Source organism: Chelonoidis abingdonii, chromosome 7 (genome assembly GCF_003597395.2).
Source record: "Chelonoidis abingdonii isolate Lonesome George chromosome 7, CheloAbing_2.0, whole genome shotgun sequence".
Taxonomy (NCBI): domain Eukaryota; kingdom Metazoa; phylum Chordata; order Testudines; family Testudinidae; genus Chelonoidis; species Chelonoidis abingdonii.
Window position 1 is genome coordinate 37,258,224 of NC_133775.1, and position 26,456 is coordinate 37,284,679.

Sequence of the window (26,456 nt, forward strand, 5' to 3'; positions counted from 1 at the left end):
CTCCCTACCCATCCCAGTGAGCTTCTGGGTGGTGCCTGAAACCTGAGGACTGCCTGAGGACCCACAGTCAAGACCCATTATCCCTCACAACTGACTTAGAAGCTGGCAAATGCATTGGTCACAGTTTTTAGGCATGAATTTTGGTAAAAAAAGAAAATGTAGATATATTGGAGCTTATAGACCTTTGTAGTTTTAATGTGTTTTTTCTTGTTTTCATGGACAATTTTAAAATGGACAGTTAACAATTTCACAAGCACTGAAATCCAAACAAAGTCCATTCTAATAAAAATAAAGACTTCTGTTGACTTCAAGTAGTTTCAGTCAGGTTCTTAGTCCTGAAGATGGAAAAGATGTATTACAGTGTAATTTTAATATTTTAAATTAAAGGATAAAGGCTCATTCATAAAGTAGATACATTTACATTATCTTTCTTGGATTTTAGATTCTATGCTACATAGCACAGTGATAAGTGCCATATATTAGACAGTAACCAGAGTACAGCTATTGTACATTGAAATCAAAGGCCTCAGTCCTAAGGATTTGAAAAAAATGTATAGTTGATTTCAGTGGAGCACTTCTGGGTTTCTCATGAATCCAGGTGTCATGTGTGTTGATTTTTAAGATTTTTTTTAATTGATTTTGCGTATAATAAATCAGCAATTTGGAAAAAACAGATTAACACAGTAATAGAAAAATGCATTAATTATTCGAGCCAGTCAAAAAGGCATGACACAAAATGATAAATGGGAGAATGAAGACACATGGTATGACATACCCTGGCCAATTATGTATGCATTATACAATGAATTACATGAAGATCTCCAACATGAAGATTGAAATAAAAGATGTGATATCCAAAAAAAATAAAGGGAGCTACTTCATTAAAATTTGTCTGCAGAGCTGAATTGAAGGGCAAACAAGGTCTCAGCTATGTATAGTATTACAGCCACCATCTTAATAATAGCTAAATTAGTGTCTTTAAACATCAACCCTCTGACTACCCAAGTGCAATCAGCGTGAATGAGATTCCAGGAAATCAATAAAGTCTTGCCAGACCCTTTCAAACTGTTATAGAGCCCTGATGGGTCCCCGAGTAGCAGATTATAGGTTGATGGTAATTACTCCCTGGAACAGCCTAAACTAGGTTCCACAGCCTTAATGAATTCTGTATGGTATGAATAGGTCAGTAGGGTGCAGAAACCTTTTCTCTCAACTCCCTCATACAGAAATGGAATCCCAACATTTTATGTTGGTAACTTTCAGAGATTTGAGGCATTGGCCCTTGGGTAATATTTGAATAATATGTGGTGGGAGGGATAGAAAATTTTTAGTAAATTTGTCCATCACAACTCAAAGTATTGCTCAGCAACTTAAACTAGTGGCTGGCTCAACGGCAGAGCAAAATATACAAAACTTTAAATTTGTTTGTTATGGAAGAGAAAGTAAGTGGTTGGTGGAGGTGCTGGAATAATTTTTATGATGTGGGTGCTGAGAGCATTGAACCACCTATTTCAAGCTGGGTGTGTGGCAGCATCCCTAGTTCCAGTACCTATGGTGGTTGGGGGAAGAGAACTTAAAAATCCTGCATTATTGTAGACTACTATTACAAAGTGTGGCAGAATAAAGCAGATTTAAATAATGGGAAAGGCCAACAGTAGTAGAAGTCATAGAAGCAAACATTTTTATGAGACAGGTGGCACTGCATGTTGGCAGGCTTCAATTCAGCTATCAACCCTTCTGATCATATCATAATACAGTACATGGTCTTCAAAATATTTTAGTGGCACATGATATAATGTTAGCACAGTATAGGAAGTACAACTTATATTGAGTATTTTTTATATATATAGGGAATACTGTAAATACTGAGGTGGTAATATCTAGGACAAAATAGTAAGTTCTGGAAGGGGTAGTCACTGTAGGCCATGAAAATCAGGGAAAAAAAATCTTGCTAACAGACTAATACATCTTCCTGCCAATGTAGGATTGGCCCCTGCAGTACATTTGCCAGTGTTTATCCAATTTAGTTTTAAAGGAATCCATAAATAAGACTTCCATCACTTTCATGAAGAGGCCAGTACATAATTTAATCCATTTTCCTATCAGGAAAATTTTCCACATATTCATCCTAATTTTATTCTTTCTTAACTCATTGCTACTAATTATATCCCATAGCCCTACACCAAATGATTCCTCTTTTTCTGGGTGTTTAGTACCTTCAAAAACTTGTGGACTGTTGTGCTCCCCATCCCTCAAACACATACACATACATAGTTATCTTTTATACAACATATATATAATGTTTTACACACATTTATAGTTATCCTGTTTATACAGTATAAAGGATAACTGTGTGTGTGTGTGTGTGTATGAATAAGTGTGAGTGTATATGTGTGTGTGTATATAGCTACCTACCTATCTATCTAAAATGTATTTTAGCTCTTTTAACCTTTCCCCATAAATTAATCCCTCTAGCCCCCTGGTGCAGCTTCTACCACCCACATTTGGGACTGTGCCTACAGGCTCAAACTACTCCTAAAAGAGCAAAAGGTATGTTACAGTCAAGATAATTAATTTTAAAAACACATTTATAATTGATTCTATGACAGTCAAAGTATAATGGACTATTAAGAGAACACTAAACAGAAATTAACAAAAAAAAGATAAGTAATACCTAGAACACCACATTTTTAGGTTTAAAATTCATCTCTCTTCTGGTGTCTATGATCAATAGCATAAGAACAGCTGTACACTTATCTTATTCTGAATACAGTTGCTATTAATTACTTGTCTGAAATGTTTCACCACACCAAAAGTTTAGTGTGATGATGCTCTTTCCAGTTCTGCAAATACACACGAGTAATTATATGCCTGTGCCTAGTCCCATTCAACTCACTGGGAACACTCATATGTCTGAAGACAACTTTACTAACAGTACCTACCTGTAAACAAAGAGGTTGAACTATTTACTATTATTTATTATTATAAATATTTCTATGCCATCTACATATTTTTAGGACATAGAATTTATTCATACAAAGTTATGTCTTATATAATATCAGGCATCATATAAGTGCATAACAAATACTAAGATGGTGATGGGCATCTTAGAAATACAAATAATTAAAAATTTAGTCTTATCACTAAGGGGTAGCTATTGTAGGCAGACTTCTATATAGAACATCAGTTTCTCATGCTAGTCATTATAGTTTAAATATTTAAAAGCACTATCTCCCTTTTGGGGATTCAATTTGTATTATCAAAATCTGCACTTACAAAAGAATAATGTTCCATTAGTTGCTGGCACAAATTCTAACACTTGAACTTGAGACAATTAGTTATCAATCATTACAGATCTGGGTTCTATTCAAATGTGTTACCCAAAGGAGAAAGGTTCTATGGCTGTTAAAAAATCCCTTGAGTGATTCAGTCTTCTAAAAACCACTTTTTAGTATAAATCACATTCCCAACATGTCACTGGCCAAAATATGTAATTTTTACCTGTGAACTTTTTGCAAAACAGATCAAGATCTAAAAATTTTGTGAGTTTCACCTGGCAAGGAAAATATTTGTGCATAGCTGTTGTAGCACTAAAGGTCACTAGAGAACAGATGATTTGAAGGGGGAGAGAGAGACTTGCTCTCAATGAATATGAAAAATGTGCACTCCTCTGCCATTGAGGAAAATTCTTCCACCAATAACTGCTGAATGATTGCTATGAAGAATGCTTTATCACCAAGATCCAGACACCCTTTAATATGGTGATTATTATTCCTGTCACGACCCTCTGGTCATCAAACCACAGTGTCTTTTGTCACGAAACAACTATCCAATAAGGAATAATCTAGGAATAAGCCTGTAGCATATCTTCTACCTGTTTATGCTCAAAGTAGGAGTAGGAAAAACTTACCCTTTCTATGAGTTATTAGCTGTTCTAACCACTTTGGAAAATAGTAACATTTGTTTAATTTTGCAATACAACAACCAGTTTTTTCACCTTGCGCCACAACTTGAAAAGAACAGCACTTATTTCAAAAGAAATTAAAAGCACTAACAGGAGGTAACAATCGTTAAGTGACATAAAACCCATAACTGTACAGTAACTATCCATTGATTCTCCTGCATGTTTCCAGAGTAAATTTGATAGGAACACACAGTCTGAGAGGTGAAACAATTTTACTACCATTTGAGTTTTGTATTGTCTTCAGTACAACCAAGGACAGGCCCTAAATTCTGGTGTTATTCTTGTTTCAGCAACCATGGCAAACAAGCCTGAATTGTACAAAGTCCCACAAATGGCATATGCTTAAATAATGCTGAATTCCTCATGAGCTAACCATTTTGTAACTTAAAATGTCCTAATTGTATCAGTGTCCATATAAACATTATTCAACTATGAAATTACCTAGAACAAATAAAAGATTAAGCATATTGTTTACTTTTTACTTTTCAAAATCATATTTCTGTTTTAGAAAGGAACAAGATTATGCACTCACATATGGGAAATATTTGCACCAAAAGTACCCAGGAAAAATAAAGTCATTGGAAATATTTTGCAGACTTTTAAATATATGTCTGAAATACTAGCGATGCAGTCCATTTTTTTCTTGTCATTTTCAGATATATATATATATCATTTAGGTTGCCTTCTTTATGTAGACAGCCTAAACTAAAGGTTATTTTGAATTGTTTTATCCGAACTAACCCTAAGTAACTAAGAATTGAATAGAGTTAAGGAATGATGATACATACAAAGATGTTACATGTGGCACTGGGGAGGTAAAGGGGTAAGTGTGCATGGTTAATAGGAAAAGATGTCAAAAAATGAAGCATAATAATAGTGCAATTTATCCTTGCTAAACGTACTGCAGTGTGCTATAATTAAATATGAAAACCTAAATTTATTTCTATGTTCGGCTGTCATTAATTTAACAGGGAGTGCACATGTTCTAATCTAATGGCTGATTTTTTTTCTCCATGTGCAGCATATTAAAATGTATATTAGCCTCAAGGTGCATAAACACAAAATAATAGACCAAAGGTTTTGGCCTGTGGAGAAAAAAAATCCATGCTCAAATGCCGTCAAGTAGCTGGTGATGCAAGGGAGACACTCACTTAGCCTCATTAAGCCAAAGCTCTCTTTTGCTTGTCTTTTGTTCTGCATGACAGCAGCCTCTTTGTTGTATAATAATTCATTCCAAGTTCGTTCCAAGCTACTGAAACTGGTGAACTGTGGCCATTTTAATGAGAAGTATTGGTGGTATGCATAATCTGGAAGCCACGTGGACCAGGCAATCACAGAGCACTGCAGCCAGCAAAATGAGATACTGTCGAAATCACAAATTTGTCAAGTTGTTTTTGGACAGGGTATTATAATAAGCATTAAAATATGCATCCTATTACTCCACATCTGCCAGTCAAAGATCACTGTAATGAATGCATGCTGCAGGGTATGACCAGGCCGTTTTCCTAAGTAAAACAAACTGTAGAGTACAAAAAAAAATATGTATTTTTGCCAGTGCCTGACTTCTTTTCTCTTTTTTAAAATCTTTTGCATCAGGAGTTGGATTATCCTAGCATGATGTCCACTGCCAGCAGCGAATGCTGTAAAACCACCACAGTCAAAAAGCGAACATGGATACATTGTTTTTTAGTGGCCACATTTAGAGACTGAGAATACAAACCCCTACACTCGGTGCTTATAGCAAATTTAGTATATAGTATATATAAAACCCACAACAATTAAACCATTTTAAATCCACTTTAGTAGTCCTGGCTTTTGTTTTATGTATTTCTCCTGCAAATGGCTTAGCTGTTAGGGATGTTATATTTTTATATAACAACCTGCGGTTTCAGTAAAAGTGACACTGTAGAGAATCACAACACGAACTTCCATAACAGTCTAGTTAGGAAAACAAGTTAATGTTACAGACGTAACAGTTACAGAAGTAATGTTACAGAAATAAACTGTTTACTAATTTTTTGGGCCTGGGACTGCTAATAATTGTTTCTGGTTTGGCAAAGGCTGAGAAAGAACATCCAGGGCAATAAATCTGCTAAGCTCTACTTGCTGAAAGGTGTCCATCAGCAGCTTTAGGTCCTGATTGCCATGGGTAGTGCCCCACAGCAGTTCCATCCGATTAAGCTACATGACTGTGGAAGTTTCTCCCTATTTCAAGGAAGGAGTGTGAAGAGCAGTAGTAGGGGGAAACAGTCCGTTTCACTATTAATCATGAATATCCCATTAAATATTTTTGTAGCACCTCTTTGGCTCTCTCTAGCCCAATAACCATATTTGAAAATAACCATTAGAAATTACAATGGGAAGTTGCCATAATACCTTAACACAAGAGTCAGTTTTTCCTTAATTAGTGATGAGCTTACATTTGTGCAGATCTAGCGGGGTGACAGAGCCCTATTTCAGAGGTAAAGGCTTGGTAATATAAAAAAGGGAGTTATGCAGCTCGAACTTCGATCTTTCTTTTCTCACCTCCCAGAAGCAGTGATAGGGTACAGGGAGACATTTCTCCACCAGCACTCACAAGTACATAGAATCATAGAATCACAGAATATCAGGGCTGGAGGGGACCTCAGGGGTGAAAGTAAGTTAAAGAACAGGGACATAGCCTCGACTGGAAGAGGTGTGGCCTCAACTCGAAGGGAGGGGTGTCTTTAAATCAAGATTTAAAGGCCCCGGGGCTCTGGCTGCAGCTAGGAGCCCCAGGGCCTTTAAATCACCCCCAGAGCTACTAGCTGCAGAGGTGGCTGGGAGCCCCGGAGCTCAGGAGTGATTTAAAGGGCCCAGGGCTCTGGCTGCTGCTACCGCAGCGGAGCTCCAGGCCACTACCCCTGGTACCGCTACCCGGCACAGGGTGTCCCTGTCCCTTTAAATCACCGCCTGAGCCAGGCTGCCAGAGCCCTGAGTTAGCAGCTGCAGAGCTCTCATGGGGATTTAAAGGGTCAGGGGCTCCAGCCGCTGCGGGGACCCTGGGCCCTTTAAAGTGCTGCCCGAGCCACGCTCCTGGAGCCCCGGGCTAGTGGTGGCAGGGCTCAGACAGCACTTTAAACGGTTGGGGCTCCCCGCAGTGGCAGGAGCCCCAGACCCTTTCAATCAGTGCCGGAATCCTGCTGTCGCTACCATGGGACTCTGGCAGCAGGGCTCAGGAGCACTTTAAAGGGCCCAGGGCTCCAGCTGCTGCGGGAAGCCTCGGGCCCATTAAATTGCCAGCCTGGGGAAGCCAGTCTGGTTTGGCATGGCGTACCAGACTGTACCGGCTTACTTTCACCTTTGGGGGACCTCAGGAGGTCATTTAGTCCAAACTCCGCTCAAAGCAGGACCAATCCCCAACTAAATCATCCCAGCCAGGGCTTTGTCAAGCCTGACCTTAAAAACCTCTAAGGAAGGAGATTCCACCACCTCTCTAGGTAACCCATTCCAGTGCTTCACCACCCTCCTAGTGAAAAAGTTTTTCCTAATATCCAATCTAAACCTCCCCCACTGCAACTTGAGACCATTACTCCTTGTTCTGTCATCTTGTGTAGTTTTGCCTTTGATCAGCCAGGCCATGAGCCAGCTTGTCTTCTCATTCCTGGCTAGGAATGTTAGTCCTGCCTTCACTGGGCTGCATGTTCCTTGTGAAGTACAGAAAACAAGAAGCTAATGTGCATGGGTTCTTTTCTCTATGGGGAGTTCAGAAATTTATCAGTGCACTTTGAAGTTGTTTGAGCTGAGGCTTCCGTATAAGGCTGACCATTCCTTCCTTCAGTGGGAATTTTGCTCCCATTAAAGACTTAAATGGGACCAAGATTTTGCCTATATCATATAACACTGCAGGCTGGGGTGATTGTTATATTTCATGTACTTTTTTAAAATAAGGGGACATTTTGTGTTTTGGATCTTTTCTATACAATGCTGTAGTATTTTAATATAAGGGCTTTTTAGATGTTCCTGCCATGAGGCTAGTATTCACCAGGCTTCTGCAGATCAGAAGACAGACCCTTTAGGTTCTATGCTGTATTTGGAAGGCACAGAGATTTTAACTTTAATGGGAGGTCCATGTTTGCAAAGAACAGACTAGACACTTAATATTTTTACTTTAGGGTGCTAAGAATTTTCTCTGATTACACACCAGATGGAGTCTTCAGTATCCTGGAACATTATTATCTCTCATATACTTGCAGATGGAGACCACCTACTATTGACATGCTTTTATAATAAACTTTCTTCAAATCTCCTTTTTAGCACTGTCCTAATTGATGATGAAACTTTAAAATAAAAATCAATCTGTTCAGCCTTTCAAATACTTATTAAACAAGATGTATTTCTCATTCTCATTTCTTTACAGAGTCTTCTAGAACTCTCACCTTCGGATGATATTTACTCAAACAAACGTCAATTTTTGCAAAGTTTCTAAATGCTGGGTCAAAGACAGTGTCATTTCCTTGTGTGTTTAATATCTTTTACAAAGCCCCTACTAGCCAATTTAATATGCAGGCTTATTTTTACTATTTAACTCATCAGCAGATATGCAGGTCACTAAGTGAAGTATGATTTTTACATGTTATTTTGATGTTAGTGAAACCACTCTAAAGACACATGCTATAACACTTTTCATGCCACCAGCTGACACCAATGTATTTCTTGGACATAATTACTTCAGGTCTCTGGAGTAAGATCAGTATGCAACTAATGACAGATTTCTGGGAGTAGCAGACAGGATGAGACAGTGGCTACACATATGAGATCAAATTACGTCCATAGGGAATACGGTACCCTGCCTAGATACCCTATGACAACACACTTATCTTAATCACTCTTATTCCTACACGTTCTGGAAAAACTCAGGAACATGTACTTTAAAACACAGTTCTGTTAATTTTGGATGATAGAGACATATAATTATATACCAACATATATGTTATAGATCTGTCTTACAGCCATAGTAATAACTTTGGCTCATGAAAGAACATTGTTCATCTTATTCATCAATCTGAATGGGTCATATACCTGATACAAATGCCTAAAGACATCTGCAGGTGTAGCCAAGCCCTGAGATAAGTATGCTTTTATAAAGGTTTATTCTTTTTCCTAGAGGGAGTCAGTAGGAAAGATCTGATGTCATCACCACCACCCCTTCCTCTCACTTTGGTGTTTGTTATTGGCACGATGAGATTATATCTGAGATAAACCCAAGTCAATTTATCTCTTGCATTTAAACAATAGATTGGTAGTAATGGAAAGTTGACTCCTGGGTGATCTTAACAACAGTTGTTTGTGCCAGGGCCTCAAGTATCTGCATCTTAAACAACCCATCAGAAAAAGAAAAAGTGGTTGCGAAAAGCTCAGAGGTAAAAGATAAGCTTTGTCTTCCTCTTCTAGTCTGATAGAAGATCTAAGCTGTCACTTCCTCTGCAGTGGTCATGGTTAAAAGTATATCTACCATAAAGAAGAAGGGTTTAAATTATTGGGGCTATATTTAATGGTATCAGAAACCTATAGAACAATGAATGAAAAATACCATTAAAAGTTAAAATTTACCAAAGATTACTATTTTGTGATATCCTAAATAGTGATGTTATTCCTGATATTTAGAACAGGAACTAACTACAGTATCTCGTATACAGCACTATGGATACTACTGTTACATCATGACTTCTTAATGATGAATGTAAAGGTATAAGGGATACCATTCCTCCAGGGTCAGAGGCCTGCAGTTAGCTGGCTGACTCATTAGATCCACCCTCTGCACCTGGAAAAAGAGCTGGAATTTAACTGGCTGATGCTCACAGAAGAGGGCAGCAGGAGATGCAAAACTCTCCAGAAAGCTGAGAGGCAGGGGTTGTGTGCCAAGAGACTGCTACTGGAGTTACTGCTAAGAGAGGAATTGCTCCAGAAACCAAATGGACAGAAGGGAGACTGTGTGAAATCCTTTTATTACTGAGGCAAGAGACAAATTTTAGACTGCTGAACTTACTGGTGTGATGGAGTGACTTGTTAAAGGAACTACTCAGCCTGCACACACTTTGAGGGAAAAATTTGTGAGGTTTTGATTTTTTTTTGTTTTTTTTTGTTAAGAAGGTTTGGAATAAAAACAACTAACCCAGCTGGAAACAGCTTCCCTGGCTTCTGTGAGAGAGCTTCATATAGAATTACCTCAGGGAACAAGCTGCCTCAGCAAGATTAAAACCTGGTCTGGTAAAAGGAGGGTGCTATAAGATAGATCCAGTCCTTCCAGTCACCACACCAGCCCCAACCATACCCCTGCCCTGTTTAGGCCTCAAACCTAAACCCAGCCTGGGGAGCCCTTACTGGACCCAGCTTGGGGAGCGTTACCGGGTACAACAAAAACACTACCCCAGGGACCTCTACAGGCACAACCCTTGCCAAGGAGCATTGCTGAGTCCTCCCTAACCCTAGCTCAGGGAGCCTTACTATCCTGAATCCTAATCCTAGGACCTCTACAAACCTTGACACTAACTTTAAACCTTTGAAGACTTACCAGCCCCATTCCTAACTCTAAACCAGGGTGGGCAAACTTTTTGGGCCGAGGGCCACATCTGGCTGGGGAAATTGTATGCAGGGATAGGGTAGGGGGTTGGGGTGCAGGAGGGAATCTGGGATGTGGGAGGGGGTGAGGTGTGCAGGAAGGGTCTCAGGGCAAGGGATTGGGGCAGAGGAAGGGTGCAGGGTATATGAGGAGGCTCAGAGAAGGGGATTGGGGTGCAGGAGGGGTGTGGCATGCAGAAGGGGACTCAGGGCAGGGGTGCAGACTGCAGGAGAGGGCTCAGGGCAGGGGGCTGGGGTGCAGGAGGGGTGCAGGGTACAGCAGGGAACTCAGGGCAGGGGGATGGGATGCAGGAGGGGTGTGGGGTTTATGAGGGGGCTCAGGGCAGGGAGTTGGGGGACAGGATGGGGTAGGGGTTTGGGCTCTGGCCCTGCGTCACTTACCTAAAGTGGCTCCGGGGTGGCAGCAGCACACACCCAAGCCAGGGCAGACTGCATGCATGCCTGCCCTGTCCCCAGCCCCATGCTGCTCCAGGAAGCGCTGCGGCCCCTGGGGGTGGAGGGCTCCATATGCTCTGCGCTTGCCATGCCTTCAGTTACCTCCCCTGAAGCTCCCATTGACAACAAGTCCCCATTCCCAGCCAATGGGAGCGGTGAGGGATGGTGCCTAGAGACATGGGCAATGTATGGAGCCGCAGGGACATGGTGTCAGCCACTTCTGAGAGTGGCGCAAGGCCCACAGTGCCACAGGGGGCAATCCCGCCATCCAGATCCAAAGCCCTGAGGGGCCGGATCCAGCTCGTGGGCCGCAGTTTGCTCTGCTCTAGACTTTGGAGCCTTACCAGACCAAACCCTAATCCTAGCTTAGGGAGACTTACCGGTTCCAAGTCTTAACAGTGCTCGGGGGGCTCTACAGCCCTATTAAAATATATTTACATTTCAAATATAAGAAAGGCCATACTGTGTTAGACCAGTGTTCCATCTAGCCCAGTATCCTGTCTTACAACAGTGGCCAATGCCAGGTGCTTCAGAGGGACTGAACAGAACAGGTAATCATCAACTAATTCATCCCTTGTCTCCCATTGACAGCTTCTAGCAAACAGAGCGTAGGGACATTTCACCGCATGGTTTTTCATCCCTGCCCATCCTGGATAATAGCTATTGATGGACGTATTCTCCATGAATTTTCTAGTTCTTTTTTGAACCCTGTTATAGTCTTGGCCTTCTAGTAAAAAGTTCCACAGGTTGACTGCGTTGTGTGAAGAAATGCTTCCTTTTCTTTGTTTTAAACCTGCTGCCTCTTCTTTCATTTGGTGACTCTTAGTTCTTGTGTAATGAGGAGTAAAAAACACTTCCTTATTTACTTTCTCCACATCAGTCATGATTTTGTAGATCTCTATCATAATACATTCCACCCCTATTAGTCATCTCTTTTACAAGCTGAAAAGTCCCCGTCTTATTAATCTCTTCTCATATAGAAGACATTCCATACCCCAATTATTTTTATTGCCCTTTCCTGAACCTTTTCCAATTTCAGAATATCTTTTTTGAGATGGGGTGACCAGATCTGCAAGCAGCATTCAAGATGTGGGCGTACCATGGATTTATATAGAGGCAATATGATATTTTCTGTCTTACTTACTATCTCTTTCCTAATGACTCCCAACATTCTGTTTGCTTTTTTGACTGCCGCTGCACATTGAGTGGATGTTTTCAGAAAACTATCCACAATGATGCCAAAATCTTTTTCTTGATTGGTAACAGCTAATTTAGACCCGTCATTTTATATGTATAGTTGGGATTATATTTTCCAGTGTGCATTACTTTGCATTTATCAACAATGAATTTCATCTGCCGTTGTGTTGCCCAGTCACCCAGTTTTGTGAGATCCCTTTGTAACTCTTCAGTCTGCTTTAATCTTAACTATCTTGAGTAGTTTTGTGTTATCTGCAAATTCTGCCACCTCACTGTTTACCCCTTTTTCCAGATCATTTATGAATATGTTGAACAGCGCTGATCCCAGTACAGACCCCTGAGGGACACCACTATTTACCTCTCTCCAGTCTGAAAATTGACCATTTAGTCCTATCCTTTATTTCCTGTCTTTTAATCAGTTACTGATCCATTAGAGGGCCTTCCCTCATATCCCATGGCTGCTTGATTTGCTTAAGAGCCTTTAACAAAGTATTTGGTTTCATCTATATTTAGAACCAGGGCCGGCACTTCCATTAGGCAACTCTAGGCGGTTGCCTAGGGCGCCAGGATTCGGGAGGCGGCATTTTGTGCACTCCCCACGGGGCGTGCGGGAGCTTCTGGTTCCGCTCCAGTCTTGCCCTCGAAGAAGGACCTTCTGACGAAGTGCCGCAGAAAACAGCGGCAGGCAATTGAGTAGTTCAATGACTGCCGCTGTTGCCTGCGGCATTTCGGCGGAGGGTCCTTCTTCGGTGGTGCAATGGGAGCGGTACTGGAAGCTCCCGCACGCCCTGCAGGGAGCGTACAAAATGCTGCCACCCGAATTCTGCCTAGGGCACCAGAAACCCTGGCGCCACTCCTGTTTAGAACAGGAAGTACCATGATCAGTTAACTAATATGGTGACCATTGTGGACACTATTACAAAATGGAGATTGCAAAGCAGCTCAAGTGCAGTGTCATGAGTATCTCTAACAAGGAGCTTTGCATCCATCATTTTACTCATGTCACCTAGCACTGGAGGATCCTAGAGCAATAATCTGCTAGTAGACCATCTGCTTTTACCTGAACCTGATGGAAGAAATGGATTACCAATAGAATAGGGAATTACTGTGGATGGCAACATTTAAAATCAGACTGTTTACTGAAATAGATACCACCACAAACAGATCTAGCTATGATCAGGGCTGATGTCTATACAAGCATAAATGTACTTCTGTCAGATGTAGACATGTCCTAACTCTAAAAGATCTACCCCCTCTGTGATCTTGTTGTTGAAAACTATACCTATTTCTAGCTGTTTCTCACTGGTCTCCACTTCAGTCCAGGGGACAGATCCCCTGTTCCCACTGAAGGCAAAAAGAATTCTGTCACTGACTAAATGGAGGAGTATCTGCCCCTTACATTTTTACATTGACTGTTCAATACATCTGACAGTTTTTATTACTAGTAGCATATATTAGCCACATAGCTTTAGTATGCAAAATATTGTCACTGTTTCTTGTTTATCTTTCCTATAGGTCCTACTGAATGAATTATCTTTCAAGTCACATTAAAACCAAGAAACATTTGAAAAACTTTTATAAAATATTTGTAAACCAGAATGTAGGATTTTGGCTGTCACATTTTTATAACATGATATCCTTACACAGCTTTTGTACTAGTAAGAATTTTTACAGTACCTCGGTTTGTCACCTTCTTCTTGATTTGATTTAGAGAAGGAATCAGATGAACATGTTATATCAGCTACTTAACATTCTAAGTATGGAGCTATTTGGATTTGAATATATATGAACCTATAGTGCTTAGCTGAATTTGTAGGTACAGTACATGGAATCCAATACTGATGATAATTTATGAAGGTAAGAATACTGATTCGTATAATATTGCAAAGTTAGTTTATGATAACGTAATTAGTTACACTAATAACACTGCTTAGGCACAGTCATGCTAATTATGATTTTATAAATATTAATGATATCTTGGCTGTGTGTTTGATTCTGTCTAGTAGAGTCATTCATCATGGAATTTCCCTTATATCCAGGCTGCATTATTTTTCTTCCATTTCCTCTTATTTGTTCGTTACTGGACATGCAGTCACCCTGAACTTGGGACTGAAATATAATATACTATTATCTCTTCAATGGTTCAGCCTGGATAAACTTTACATTTTGTCATCTGGTAGCAATGGTCCAATGATATAATTTTGTATTAAAGGGAATCAAATACAAAGTCAGTTATAATCTGTATCTCTTGCTCTTTTTAAATGTCTAACATAGCCAGAAAACTAAATTACATAGGACTTCGTTTTTATTCTTTTTCATGTGGCCTGTTTCAAGTTAAGATTCCTTTGAATTATTAAATGCTTCCTTAAAGCATCTTTTCATACTACCTTTTTAAAGTTAATTATTGATGTAGTGACAAGCTGAAAAGACTAAAAATGGTAATTTTTTCCCTTTTCATTCAGAAGGACGTGAAAAATATCTTCTGACAATGGCTGTCTATTTAGTATAATAAAAAGGTAATACTAAGATAGAATACTGAATGTTGTTACAGGAAGAATTGTTAACACCACTGTATTATACGAAGTGTAAATGCAGTGTGTATTTCTCTGACGATATCTGTTAAAGAGAAAGTTGGGACATAACCTTTTGAGCTGGGGTTTAACCACATAAACTTAAGCAGCTGAAAGGAAACAGATTAGAATTTTTTTAAACACTAGTATTCAGAGCTTTAGGAATAGGATTGTCTTTTCCACAGAAAGATAACATTATAATTTTCAGACCACCACAGAGAACCAAAAAAAAAAAATCACTAACCTCCTACTGAAAAGAACTTCAGTCAACAGCAACGATAAGCAGAGATTTGGAAGCATTTGACACTGAAAATCTTATTCTTTTGTAATTCTTTACTTTTTACAACATTTTGAACAGGGTTATATTAGACTTTTAGAAGGATAATCAATAGCCATGGTGACATAACTGAAACCACTCTTCAAAGTGATCCCCTCTAGTAACTTGAAACAAAGATACAGACTCACTGCTTTGGTGAGATTTTGATTGGTGCAGGGGGCAGGAGAGTGCCATTAGGGAGCCAGTTATATCTTCCTGATTCTGAGCATGGATCTGCAGGATGCCTAGTGTAAGGAAGAACAGTCTTGAGGCTGCTGCAGTCCACACCAGCTGGCCAGAGTCCCCAGCAGGACTGCTGGAGCAAAGAAGAAGAATGATCTAGCGGTTAGGATGCTAGCCTAGAAGATCAGGGACCTGAGTTCAAGTTCCTGCTCTACTACAGACTTCTTGTGGTAAACCCTCGGGCAAGTTACTTAGTTGCTCTATGCCTCAGTTTCTGCCCTGTAAAATGGGGATAATAGCACTTTCCCACCTCAGATATTCTAAGAATAAATCCATTAGAGACTGTGAAGTGCTCAGATGCTATAGTAATGGGGCTGATGGAACACAGCAGGTAAACTCGCTCTGTGCCAAGTAAGCTCTCTCATGCTGGGAGATTTCTCAGATGGCCGATCTATTTGTGTTTGACGTTCTTTGTGTGACCAGAGTGTTGCAAAAAGGTTGAAACATGCTATGGATTCTGACCCAAAATCAGCCATGCAAACCTGAATTAGAAAGTACAATGAAGAGAGGATTTCTAATACTTTTGGTCTTTACATTCTATATTTAAAAAATAAGCCACGCTACTGTCAATGAAGTGGTGATATCATGTCAATGGTAACAGTTGTAATATGACATCACAAATCACCTGGTGACTATTCAGAAGGGGACAAAAGACCTCATACCAACTAATTTTGATGGCAATAGTAACAAAAAATGGCCCCTGGGATAAAAGCATAACCCATCATATGAAATTATGCTTGAAGCCAAAAGCTGATATCATTAGCCAAGAATCTCAGTGTAACAGCATACCTTTCCAATCAGATCAGCAATTTTGGGTACTGGCTTTCCTTTCTGATGGCACATGGTTGCAGGACTCTGTCCATCCCAGTCTTGAAGCTCCTCAATGCTTTTCAGATAAAGTAGGGCTCTCAGTCCTGTGCAGTAGTCCTCAATCACAGTGAAATCTTGATTCTGTACTGCACTGCACACCTACAAAACATACACCCAGCAATCAACAACAAATGTCCAGTGGTATGTGAGATTACTTGTGCTGTGTGAACTTACTGATGTTCAGGGCCTTAAATGCAACTGCATTATGAACATCAGAATAAATAGGACTCCGGAATTTAAGCTGATAAGTTCCTTATCCTTGTGTCACCACTAGTATACAGCTGGAACATGAATGCTCACCCCAGACACAGCTAGGGCCCACCCAAGCAAGTAGGAGAAGGCCTCCCCAAACAGCACATGCCATCCAGGAAAAGAACACTTGAGAGTGCAGGAAGACATAAGGTCCCTCCCTCTGGACTAGTATTATAATTTGCACTGTGGTAGCACCAAGCGGTCTGGGGTCCATTGTGCTTGGCACTCTACAAACACATAACAAAGAGATGGTCCTTGCTCTGAAGACCTTACAGATACAGGTAGAAACAGCAGAAGGATGCCCTTACAGCCAACACCTGAAATTTTTTCTATCTCTGCTAAACCCAACTTGTGGCTATCAGGCCAACTTAAAACTCTAATCAACCACAGTTACCCTGGGCATGAACTAACACTTGGCCAAAAAAACCCATGACTGTCTCCCAGGGACCAAGCCATAGCTCACTCATCAGTGACTGGACTGTCTGATGGGCACCAACCGTCAAAGAGCCTAGTGGATATAGCCTGGGCAGCTAAAAGCCCAAATTCAGCTATGAAAAATCTCCCAAAGACATCAAATATGGCAGTAAGTATCATCTGATACCAATTTCAGAAATCTCAACCAGAGCACTAAAATGAACTGGAGAAACCACCAACAGGCTCCATGAACCAAATTAAGTATGTGTACACACACACACACACACACACACACAATTCCTGCCCGAAGTGCTGGTCCCTAGTATTGCCAAGCACAAGTGGCCAAAGCATGAGTCAGGATCCCACCCCAAAACCATGAATTTTTTTTTAAAAATGGGATTGCTTTTTATTTATCTTCTCATTTTTTAGCCTTTAGGAGCCACTGTTAAAGGCCTTTTCTGTGACCCTGAGAGCTAGAAATGTATTTGAAAAAAAAAACAACACAAAAAACTGAGATCCTCACATAATCACTGGATTTCAGGAACTTGGGCTTCAAAAACTAACAAGCCAAAAAAAACCCCCAAAACAAACATTGTGAGGCTGACAATAAAATTGAAAAGATTTACAATCCTGGGGTTGTAAAAGTATGTCTACATCACCAAAAAATAAATGTCTCAGAACCTAGGTCTACAGACTCAGGCTCATGCTACGGTGCTATAAATAACCATGTGGACATTGCAGATGGCGAAGTCAGTGTTTTCAGTGACTGATATAAGCTTTTATTCATATGAGAATGTCAGAAAAGCAATAGTGTACCTGCATAAGACATGCATGTAATGAATAAAACAATGAAATGCTCACCTACTTCAAGACAATCTAAACACACACATCCTTCTAAAACTAAATCAAAAGATTCACTAGATACTTGATTTCACCACTTAGGGGAAGAAAAGACCTAGGTAACATATCAACATTTTACACATGGTTTCACAAACTAATACAATCTGCAGTCCAGAAGAAGAAAGGTACATTTTAAAATATTGTACATCACAGCTTTGCAGGAAAAAAAGGGGAATAACTATAAAATATGCACAAGAAATTTGCTGTGCAGCCCATTTACATTACACAAAATCTGTTTCTCTGGAGAAACAGGGTGAGCATTAATTAGGTCTGTTATGCCTTCCATAGACTTAGAGACTTTCTTTTCAGAGCAATTATAGAGAACATCATAATAATTTCCTCCGCAGGTTATTTAACTGAAAACCCAAATGATGCTTTATTTAAACCTCTTTGTTCGCTAAAGAATTCTATTTTTTTTATCATATGGGTAACACTTTTATTAGCTATTTTAAAAAAAATATTTAAAATATAAGAAAATATAGTTAGAAGCCATGCTGTGTCATGTCACTTAAAACAAGTTCAGATTCTGTTGTCGAATTTCTGAAATATTTTGACAGGATGTGTACACATGAGATACACTGGAGGATACTTGTTCTAACCTTATAAATAGAGAGGCTTTTACTTTTTTTCCATATTATGGTGCAACATTATGAATTGAAATAACCTAAGAATGTGCAGAAGATGATAGCAAACTAAAAATCAGAAGGGGTGTTGTGATAATTTAAATTTACTCTAATTGTGAGCTCAGCTGTAAAAATATATGAAAGTTCATAGGATATCACAATAACTTATAATGAAAATGTTGGGAAAAGCTGAATTAGTCTAAACAAAAAGACTATCTATACAACTCAAGGACTGTGTTGCAATCATGCCTGGCAAACAACAGAAGTGGTCTGAAAACTAATGAACCAAAACCAGTGTGTTGGAAACGAGGCCTCACTGGTGGACAAGCTAATGGAGGGAGGGGCTATTCCATTCATCATTCCCTTTATGGATCCTTAAAGAGATTTTTTGGGGAAAAGAACAGCTAGAGGCCACTGAAGCAAGCTTCACCATCATGGCTGCCACCCCCACTATCTCGTGGGATCCTGGACCTTCATCATCCTAATCCTGAGAGATGTCCTGACCAGTCTGTGCGAGACAGAGGGACCTAGATAACATTGCCACTGCTACTGGCTAGAGTTGAATCCCAAACACGAACTGAGATTAAATGGGATCGAACTTTAACAAAAACAGCAGCAGCAGCAAGAAGCTACAGATCATTTCAACCAACTTCTCTTTTACACACAAAAATAATTATTACCACCGTTAATATCATTTAAAAGACTGTGAAATAAGGGTTTTTTCCCATTCTCAAACTCTCTCCAGTTAAAAGGAAAGAGAACAAGGTATATTGTTAAAATGAAAGGCTTACTTAACATTTCATATACTTTAACTGTTTTTCTGTCTTTTCTGTATTTTTAATAAAAGGTTAAAAGGATCTTTAAAGGTGTGTTTGTCATGGTACTAAGCAGGCTGAATTATCTGTATATCGAACCTTGTTTAATACTATTTAATGTTGGACAGTGACAGGCACAACACCACTGGGAGGATGGAGGCTGGGGAAAGGACGGATGGTGCTTCTAGACCTTTACACACACAAATAAATATATTGAGCAATTTTATCTCAGATAACCTAAGAATAAATTCTAAGGGCTTGGTCCTGAGCTGCATAATGCAAGGGTAACTCATTAAGTGAAATACGCTTTATATGATTTCACTGGGGAATGCACCTCTGTAATGCATCATAGGATCAAGCTCTATGAAACTGCAAGCATGAGAGGCACACATACATTGCAGTATCCCTACTTATGTACAGTATAAGAAATTACCGCCCTAATATATTGATAAATAACCATGGATACATTTATATAACTTTGTCAATGGGAACTGGAAAAAGCTCAGCAGCGAGCTGGAGTGAATGTGTCAGCAGAGTTCTTTTTACTACTTGTTATATGTTTGTTTTTAATAATTTGCTTCTATTTGAAAACGTTATTATTCCAAATTTTTTAAAAAAAATATTTTCAATCATGTGTATTTATTACATCAGTGATCATGAAACTTTACAAATGGCCTGCTGGGATTTTATAATTGTCATTACAAACACAGTAGGGCCAAATCCTGAAGACTTTACTGAGGCACATTTCCCACTGGGTTCACTGGATTTTGCCGAGAACAACTGCTTTTGAGGGAAATACCCACACATCAGCGTGTCATGTTTTGTTTTGTTCTTTGCAGAGAAAGCTTTAGGGCTGCCCCAAACTCGGCATATTCCACAGGATCTCAGGAGGCTAGGGCCATCCATGCAAAGCCCCTGTTCCCCTGCACTGAGCCAGGACCCTGGAATAGCCCCTACCAATTCACAAGCTGTGCAGTTCCATTTAAAGGCTTCCCCAGATGGTGAACACCTTCTTGGGAGAAGTGGCAGGGGAGGAGACGATTATTTGGAAAATATATTTCAGGTAGGAGGTGTATTATCTTTTTCATATAATTTCTGTGGGGTTGGATGGGAGATGTGTACCTCTCTCTAGCCCCAATCCTATTCCCCTCTCTCCTCACCCTCGAGCTTCAGTCTTCACCTTCCCCACCAGGATGGACTCTGGAGTCCATGGAGAAGCTCCTGCAGAATCCAGGGTGGTTGTAGAAGAGGTGGTGCCACAGTGGCAGCAGTGAACATTAGCCCCACACTCCTTCAGTTCCATCCCTGCCCTGTATCTCCCCACACAATTCCCAGCTAAGGAGATACAGAAAGTTTACTGTCCCTTTACAGCACTCATGGAGCAAAGAACTGGAGAAAGCCAGATAATCTGGCCCTATATGTTTTATCACACTCTTAATTTTCAAGTGGTGTAAATATTCATGCAATAATTAGACTGTGATAACAAAAATGCCTCAGTGCTGTGTATCATCAAGGCAATGTTTCTAATTCTCCATCACCATCAGTCCTGGTTAGCGGTAGCACTCCTATTCTAACCTGTCTCAAATCACTATTGTGCCTCTCTATCATTACTGAATTCACATCATTCATAGCTTAGAAGTAGCAGGGAGCCAATTTTATTTTTCCTTCCATCAAAAATATATGTTTTGCTCTCTGTTGGACAATAGGCACAAAATAATAGCAATTGTAATGAAAAGAGGTACACTAGGTAGGCAGACTGGTAGTGGAGATGCACAGTCAGATAAGGAGATTGATGAGTATATATTTGTATATACACATGCAAATCACAAAGGTTGACTGTTCTACCATATTAGTTTCCATTTGTTGTAGCTGTACAACATCAAAGCACTGATGTCCCTATCTATTGCATTTAGCGGTAATGTAATGGACTACCAAAAGAAATCAAAGTGAGAGTTTCTAAGTAGTTTCCTGGCAATTGAGACAGCAGGAGCTTTCATCTGCACTGTAACGGTGGCAGTGCATTGATTTAAACTCCTTCTGAGATCTCAAATGCTTTTACATTCTTAGGCCTCTCTGGCAGGTTTTTTTTCCCCTCAAGTGATAAAATTCTAGCATTTAGCAGAATGCCATCTTACTTCCCCCACAAGGAAGAGACTTATTTCAGCGTTGCTACTAAACTGCACAAGATCTCTAAATAAAATAGCTCTCAAAATGCAATCCTATTAGAAAATCTGCCTTTGACTTCACACATCTAAGATTCTGACTCTACCAATGGGATAAACAACAAAATTCCTCTCAGGTACCTTCAAAAGGGTCTGCAATGGATAAGCAGTTTTGCTTTTATATTAATTTGGATGAGTTTGCTTTGAATTGTTCCTCACTGATATGCCCAGAAGGTAAGGAAAAGAGTTACTCAGCCTCTTGTATTATACTATATATCTAATTTTAAACGTATTTGTCATCATTTAATGCAAACTTTTTCATTATAAATTCTTCCTGAGAACTGTTAAATGCATAAATCTACCTTTTTGTCTGAGAAATATTTATTAATCTCTTTAGGCTATTTTTTTCAATGTACAGTTGAGATCATTGTCTTTTTGTTTAGTTTCTATTGGCTTAGGTTATAGTGAAGACAGACTGTACTACATAAAAGCAATACAAGGTGCTTCATGAAGGGACCTGCCCGAGCCTTGCCAGCAAATGGGCGTAATCTAATATTCCTAAAAACACTAGGACATTCATGATGGGTAAACGTGCGATTTAAATCTTGGTAATGCTTACATATGATTTTAAAAACTGTATCTTCTGTAGCTAGTAGCAGACTACTCAAGTCTGTGAAGAATGTTCTCTGCCACACAGTGAAAAATGCTGCATAACCATTGCACATGAAGATAATAAATCTATTTTGCAGTTTCTAAGCAATGATTTAGATGAACACTAAGTATTCAAAGAATCAGGAAATCAAAAAGAGCACATTCAGCATCCCTAGACTATTTCAGAACCTACGTATAATGTGGAAGGAGTGTAATAAGAATGTAAGCATCCAAATATAATGTTCTAGGGCAAAGGTTCTCCAGCTGTCATCTTTAGACTGCTACTAGTCTGCAGACAGTGGTCCACGGAGAGCTATCTGGTCACATAATTCTGGCTCTCCCTTTATAGCTGTAAATTAAATTACAACAGCTAAAAATACACTGTATACTTTCTTAAAATTACTTCTCTAAATAAGCAATTGCTGGAGTTGTCTGGACGATATTACATGATTGTGAGAATCAGAGGAAGTGGTATATGAGACAATGTGGTTCACACTGTAAAAAGAGTTTGAGAACCTCTCTTCTAAAAGGACAAGTTCATGACTATGAAAAATCTTCTTAAGTATTGATAAAATATAGATGAAATTAATTGATTTATTCACATTAGCTTCTAAATGACTCTAGGGATATAGGGTAGCAGATGGGATGCTATTTAACAAGGCTCAGGAATGCAGTATCAAGATGCCAGGCTGAGTTAGTTGAGAGTTTTTTATCCTTCTTTTGAACATTACAACTGAATAAAGGTATATAAATGTTTCTGAGTAAGCAGCTTGGAGGGATCAAATTCTGTGAGAGTTGTGCTGATCTGCAGATTAAAAAGGCATGCTCTGCATTACTTTCATATGAGACTATAGTATTCTGTTAGTTCTAGGAGCTACAGAGAGAACCCCTGTACAGTACATGGGCACATGCAGGATTTTACAATCATGACCATCTATTTAGGAAAACTAATATGATTTCACATGACCTGAGCATTACAGCTATGAGCAATAATCTCATGATCAGTCACCCATAATGAACTGTACCATTGTATTGTAGGAGCTATGCAGTGTGAAGGAGATACTTGTAGGCAGACATGCTAAAAAGCGATACGTAAACAGATCAGGCACATGTTTAGATTCTACACCTGTATTTAACTTCATTATGTACTTGTGGAATATCAAAGACACAAAGCTCTATCTTGTGCCAAGGAGTAGGACAATATTGTGAAGGGAAATTAAATCTTCCAATCCTCCTAGATGCATTTCAGCAGCTGGTGCAGCATCAGATCAGTTGCTGTGTCATGCAGTTACAGGGCCATTGGCAGTATTCTCCTGCCCTGCCTTCTCAAGTCCTCCAAAGATAGGTCTCCTCTCCATCAAGCTCCCTAAACCTGGCAGCTTAGTCTTGAAAGGCAGATCCAGGTTATTCTGAAAGAGTCAGTAACCCTTCTAAAATCCACTTTCTACCTCAAAAATCATATTCACAAATAGAGAGAAATTATTATTATTATCGGTGCAATGAAACAAAAAATAATGCTAGAAAGTCAGGAATTCCATCACTTCTTGACTTCTCTCCGGATGATCTTTCCTTGGCCCTAAGAATCAGCACCGTAAAAGGACACATGTTGGTAATGAACAGCATCATTAACTCATGGACAGACGGGTTCAAGTAGCTCCTCTGCCTGATTCAGAAAAAAGGTTTTCATCACAAACCATTCTGAACAGGCAACGGAAAATCAGAACCTACATCTCAGGCCAGGGCTCTAACCACAGGGCTACAGAGAAAATCTCTTTCTCATACACACACAGAGGACCAACCTGAGAACCTGATGAAATATTCATTGACATCGATAAGTTTCTGTGAAACATTTTGGTTTCAACAAACTGGCATTTTTCTATGGAAAAAAGTTTCATCTAAACATTTTCAACCAGCTCTAATGAGCATCTTCTCTTGATGCACACTCTCATGTGGCCTGATTTTTGAAAGCTGCACGTCTATCAAAACCAGCCAGCAAACCAATTTTCCCATCTTCGGACCTCAATTTAGCTGGCAATGATTAACCTCTCATTCCTGGGAGTCTCTCCTTTCACTACTGTTTTATTTTATTTCAGCTACAATTGCTTTCATCCTTTATCAGCTTGGCTGTAGGAATTTGTGAACTAGCTACTATTCCTGCTGAAGAATGACATTCATGTGAATAAAACAGTTCTGACCCTCTGACGCCTATGATAAAAACTCACTTTCATACTTCCCAAGAGATTTTTCTTTCCCCTTTCATTGCTCAAATAGTAAACATCAGAAGGAAAAGAAATGGCATAACCTGGATGTTGAGAGAAGTTAAAACCTTTTCTAAATGTACTGTTGTCATAAACAGATAGCTAAGGGTTAATGTCTCTTTCACCTGCAAAGGGGTAACAAACAACACCTGACCAGAGGACCAATCAGGAAACAAGATATTTTCAAATCTCAAGGGAGGGAAGTTTTTGGGTGTGGGTCCTTGTTCTCGTGTCAGTTGCCTCTAGGCTCGAGGGTGAATTACACTACTTCAGGCTCTCAATCTTCTGTTTCAATTTGTAAAGTACAGGTAGATAATACATAATAATTTTTACTTGTTTTCATTCGTATTTGCAAGTGTGTAGTTTAGTTGCAATGTTTTAAATTGTATCTTTTCTGAAAAGCTGGTTTATTCATTTTTATAAAGTTAACGAACCCATTACATTTTTTATCTTGATACAGAGATGATTTTTATGTCTTTCTTTCTTTTTACAAGCTTTCTTTTTGAAGACTGTTTGACTTTTCCTTTTCTCGTTGAGGCTCAAGGAGGATATGATCTCTGTGCCAGGATTAACTGTCTCTCTCAGGGAAGACGGGAGGGGAAAGAAGGAGGGGAGAGTGATGTCCTCTCTGGTTTTGTAACTTCAAGGGTTAAGACAGTCAATTTCTTCTCGGTTACCCAGGGAGGGGAAGCCTGGGAGGATGGTAAAGGGGGAGAAGGGGGAGAGAAACTGATCTCTCTGTGTTTGTTGTTTCAAGGAAATTGAAACACGGTGATCTCCTTAGGTGTACCCAGGTAGGATCAGCCGTTGTTTTCATATTCCTTGAAAAGCAACATAACTAGGGAGGAGATCAGGGTTGCAGTCCCCGTATCTCCCTGGCTCAACTGCTCGGGCCACGGACTACGCCTGGTTTTTCCTTGTTGTGGATCAGGAACCCGGATTCTGCGTATCTTTAGGGTTCAACCCGGAAGGTTTTTGGAGACGGACCAGGAGTGTACCAGGCACTGGAATTCCTGGTTGGTGGCAGCGCTACAGGATCTAAGCTGGTAATTAAGCTTAGAGGTTTCATGCAGGTACCCAAATTTTGGACGCTAAGGTTCAGATTTGGGAAATATACCTTATGACAACTGTGAGTTTCAGACAATCCGTTTCTCTGTTTCCTTTTCATTCCAATTCCTTCATTCTAATTGCATGGATAAAAGAACCTCTCTCAACATGGATCAAGTGCTGTATTAGGGAGGACTATGATGTTACAAGAAAATTAAGGCATCAAGGATCCTTCTTCCAGATTATTTACTTCTTCATGGGAAGAAGATTTTACTAAAACTGAGAAAATTTGCAGACCAGCCACTTGGTTATGCAGTCAAACTGATCAACACTATACAGAGTTATCAATCAACTAGAAGGTGCTCTTCAGAGTGGTCCTCAATGTAAGTCTATGTATGGCGCAGGTGCTATGCTTCATGATTATACACACGCTTCTGTGTCTTATTCTCCTTTTCATTGCTTGCTACTTCCCAGCAGCAAAGGGTCAATGGAGCTGCCATGATGCAGAATAGAAAGTTTTTTTACATGCACACTTCCTTTCCATGACTGGCATCTCCATGAATCTTCCATTCTCTGGTCTCTCTAGAGTCTCTCAGAGAGGTGCAGATTTCTGCATTTTCACATCTCTACGTGGTTATTTGTTTTATGACTTACTGTTGTGAATACAAGTCCAAAAACTGCAAACAGTTGAAACCCCCCTGTTTTGCTGTGCACACACAAAGAACTGTCCTGGTGTTATAAAAATCTCTCAGTTAAATGCCTCAGTAATACACTTCCTGGGGAAAAAATCCTGTCAATCTGAGTCCTAGAGCCGAACAGCCTCTGGTTACCAGTTACCAGAAGTAAATGCGCAGGAACAGACTCTTACCAGAAAGTCTACTGTTCCTTGTTTGAGAGAGTTTATCTCAGGAACCAACAGCAGAAGTGTCCTTGATGGTCTTCAGTGTCAAGACAGACTATAAGGGAGGAGGCAGCTTTTTTCACTAATCAAGTCCCTGACCATCTGGGCCTTTACACATTGAATCAGCACCCTGAATTTGACATAAGTAGGCAGTGCAGAACGTGGGTAAGTTAGATGGTCACTTGGCCAGCCTCACTTACCAGCAGACTGCTTTTTTCATTGTATATTTCTGCAT

The 26,456-nt window shown here is 39.7% G+C and overlaps 1 protein-coding gene and 1 long non-coding RNA gene across 4 annotated transcripts in view; one reads left to right on the plus strand and one right to left on the minus strand.

Annotated features, from left to right (window-relative positions):
- DPYD (dihydropyrimidine dehydrogenase) overlaps positions 1 to 26,456 on the minus strand; it is a 594,472-nt gene that overhangs the window by 40,872 nt on the left and 527,144 nt on the right. For all 3 annotated transcript variants that reach the window (XM_075067810.1, XM_075067809.1, XM_075067811.1), the window contains one exon: positions 16,118 to 16,297. In XM_075067810.1, coding sequence (XP_074923911.1) covers positions 16,118 to 16,297 — 180 coding nt within the window. The remainder of the gene's footprint in view (positions 1 to 16,117; positions 16,298 to 26,456) is intronic.
- The window catches only part of LOC142047098 (uncharacterized), a 39,538-nt gene continuing 34,462 nt past the window's right edge, over positions 21,381 to 26,456 (plus strand). The window contains exon 1 of the long non-coding RNA XR_012656248.1: positions 21,381 to 21,598. This is a non-coding gene — a long non-coding RNA (uncharacterized LOC142047098). The remainder of the gene's footprint in view (positions 21,599 to 26,456) is intronic.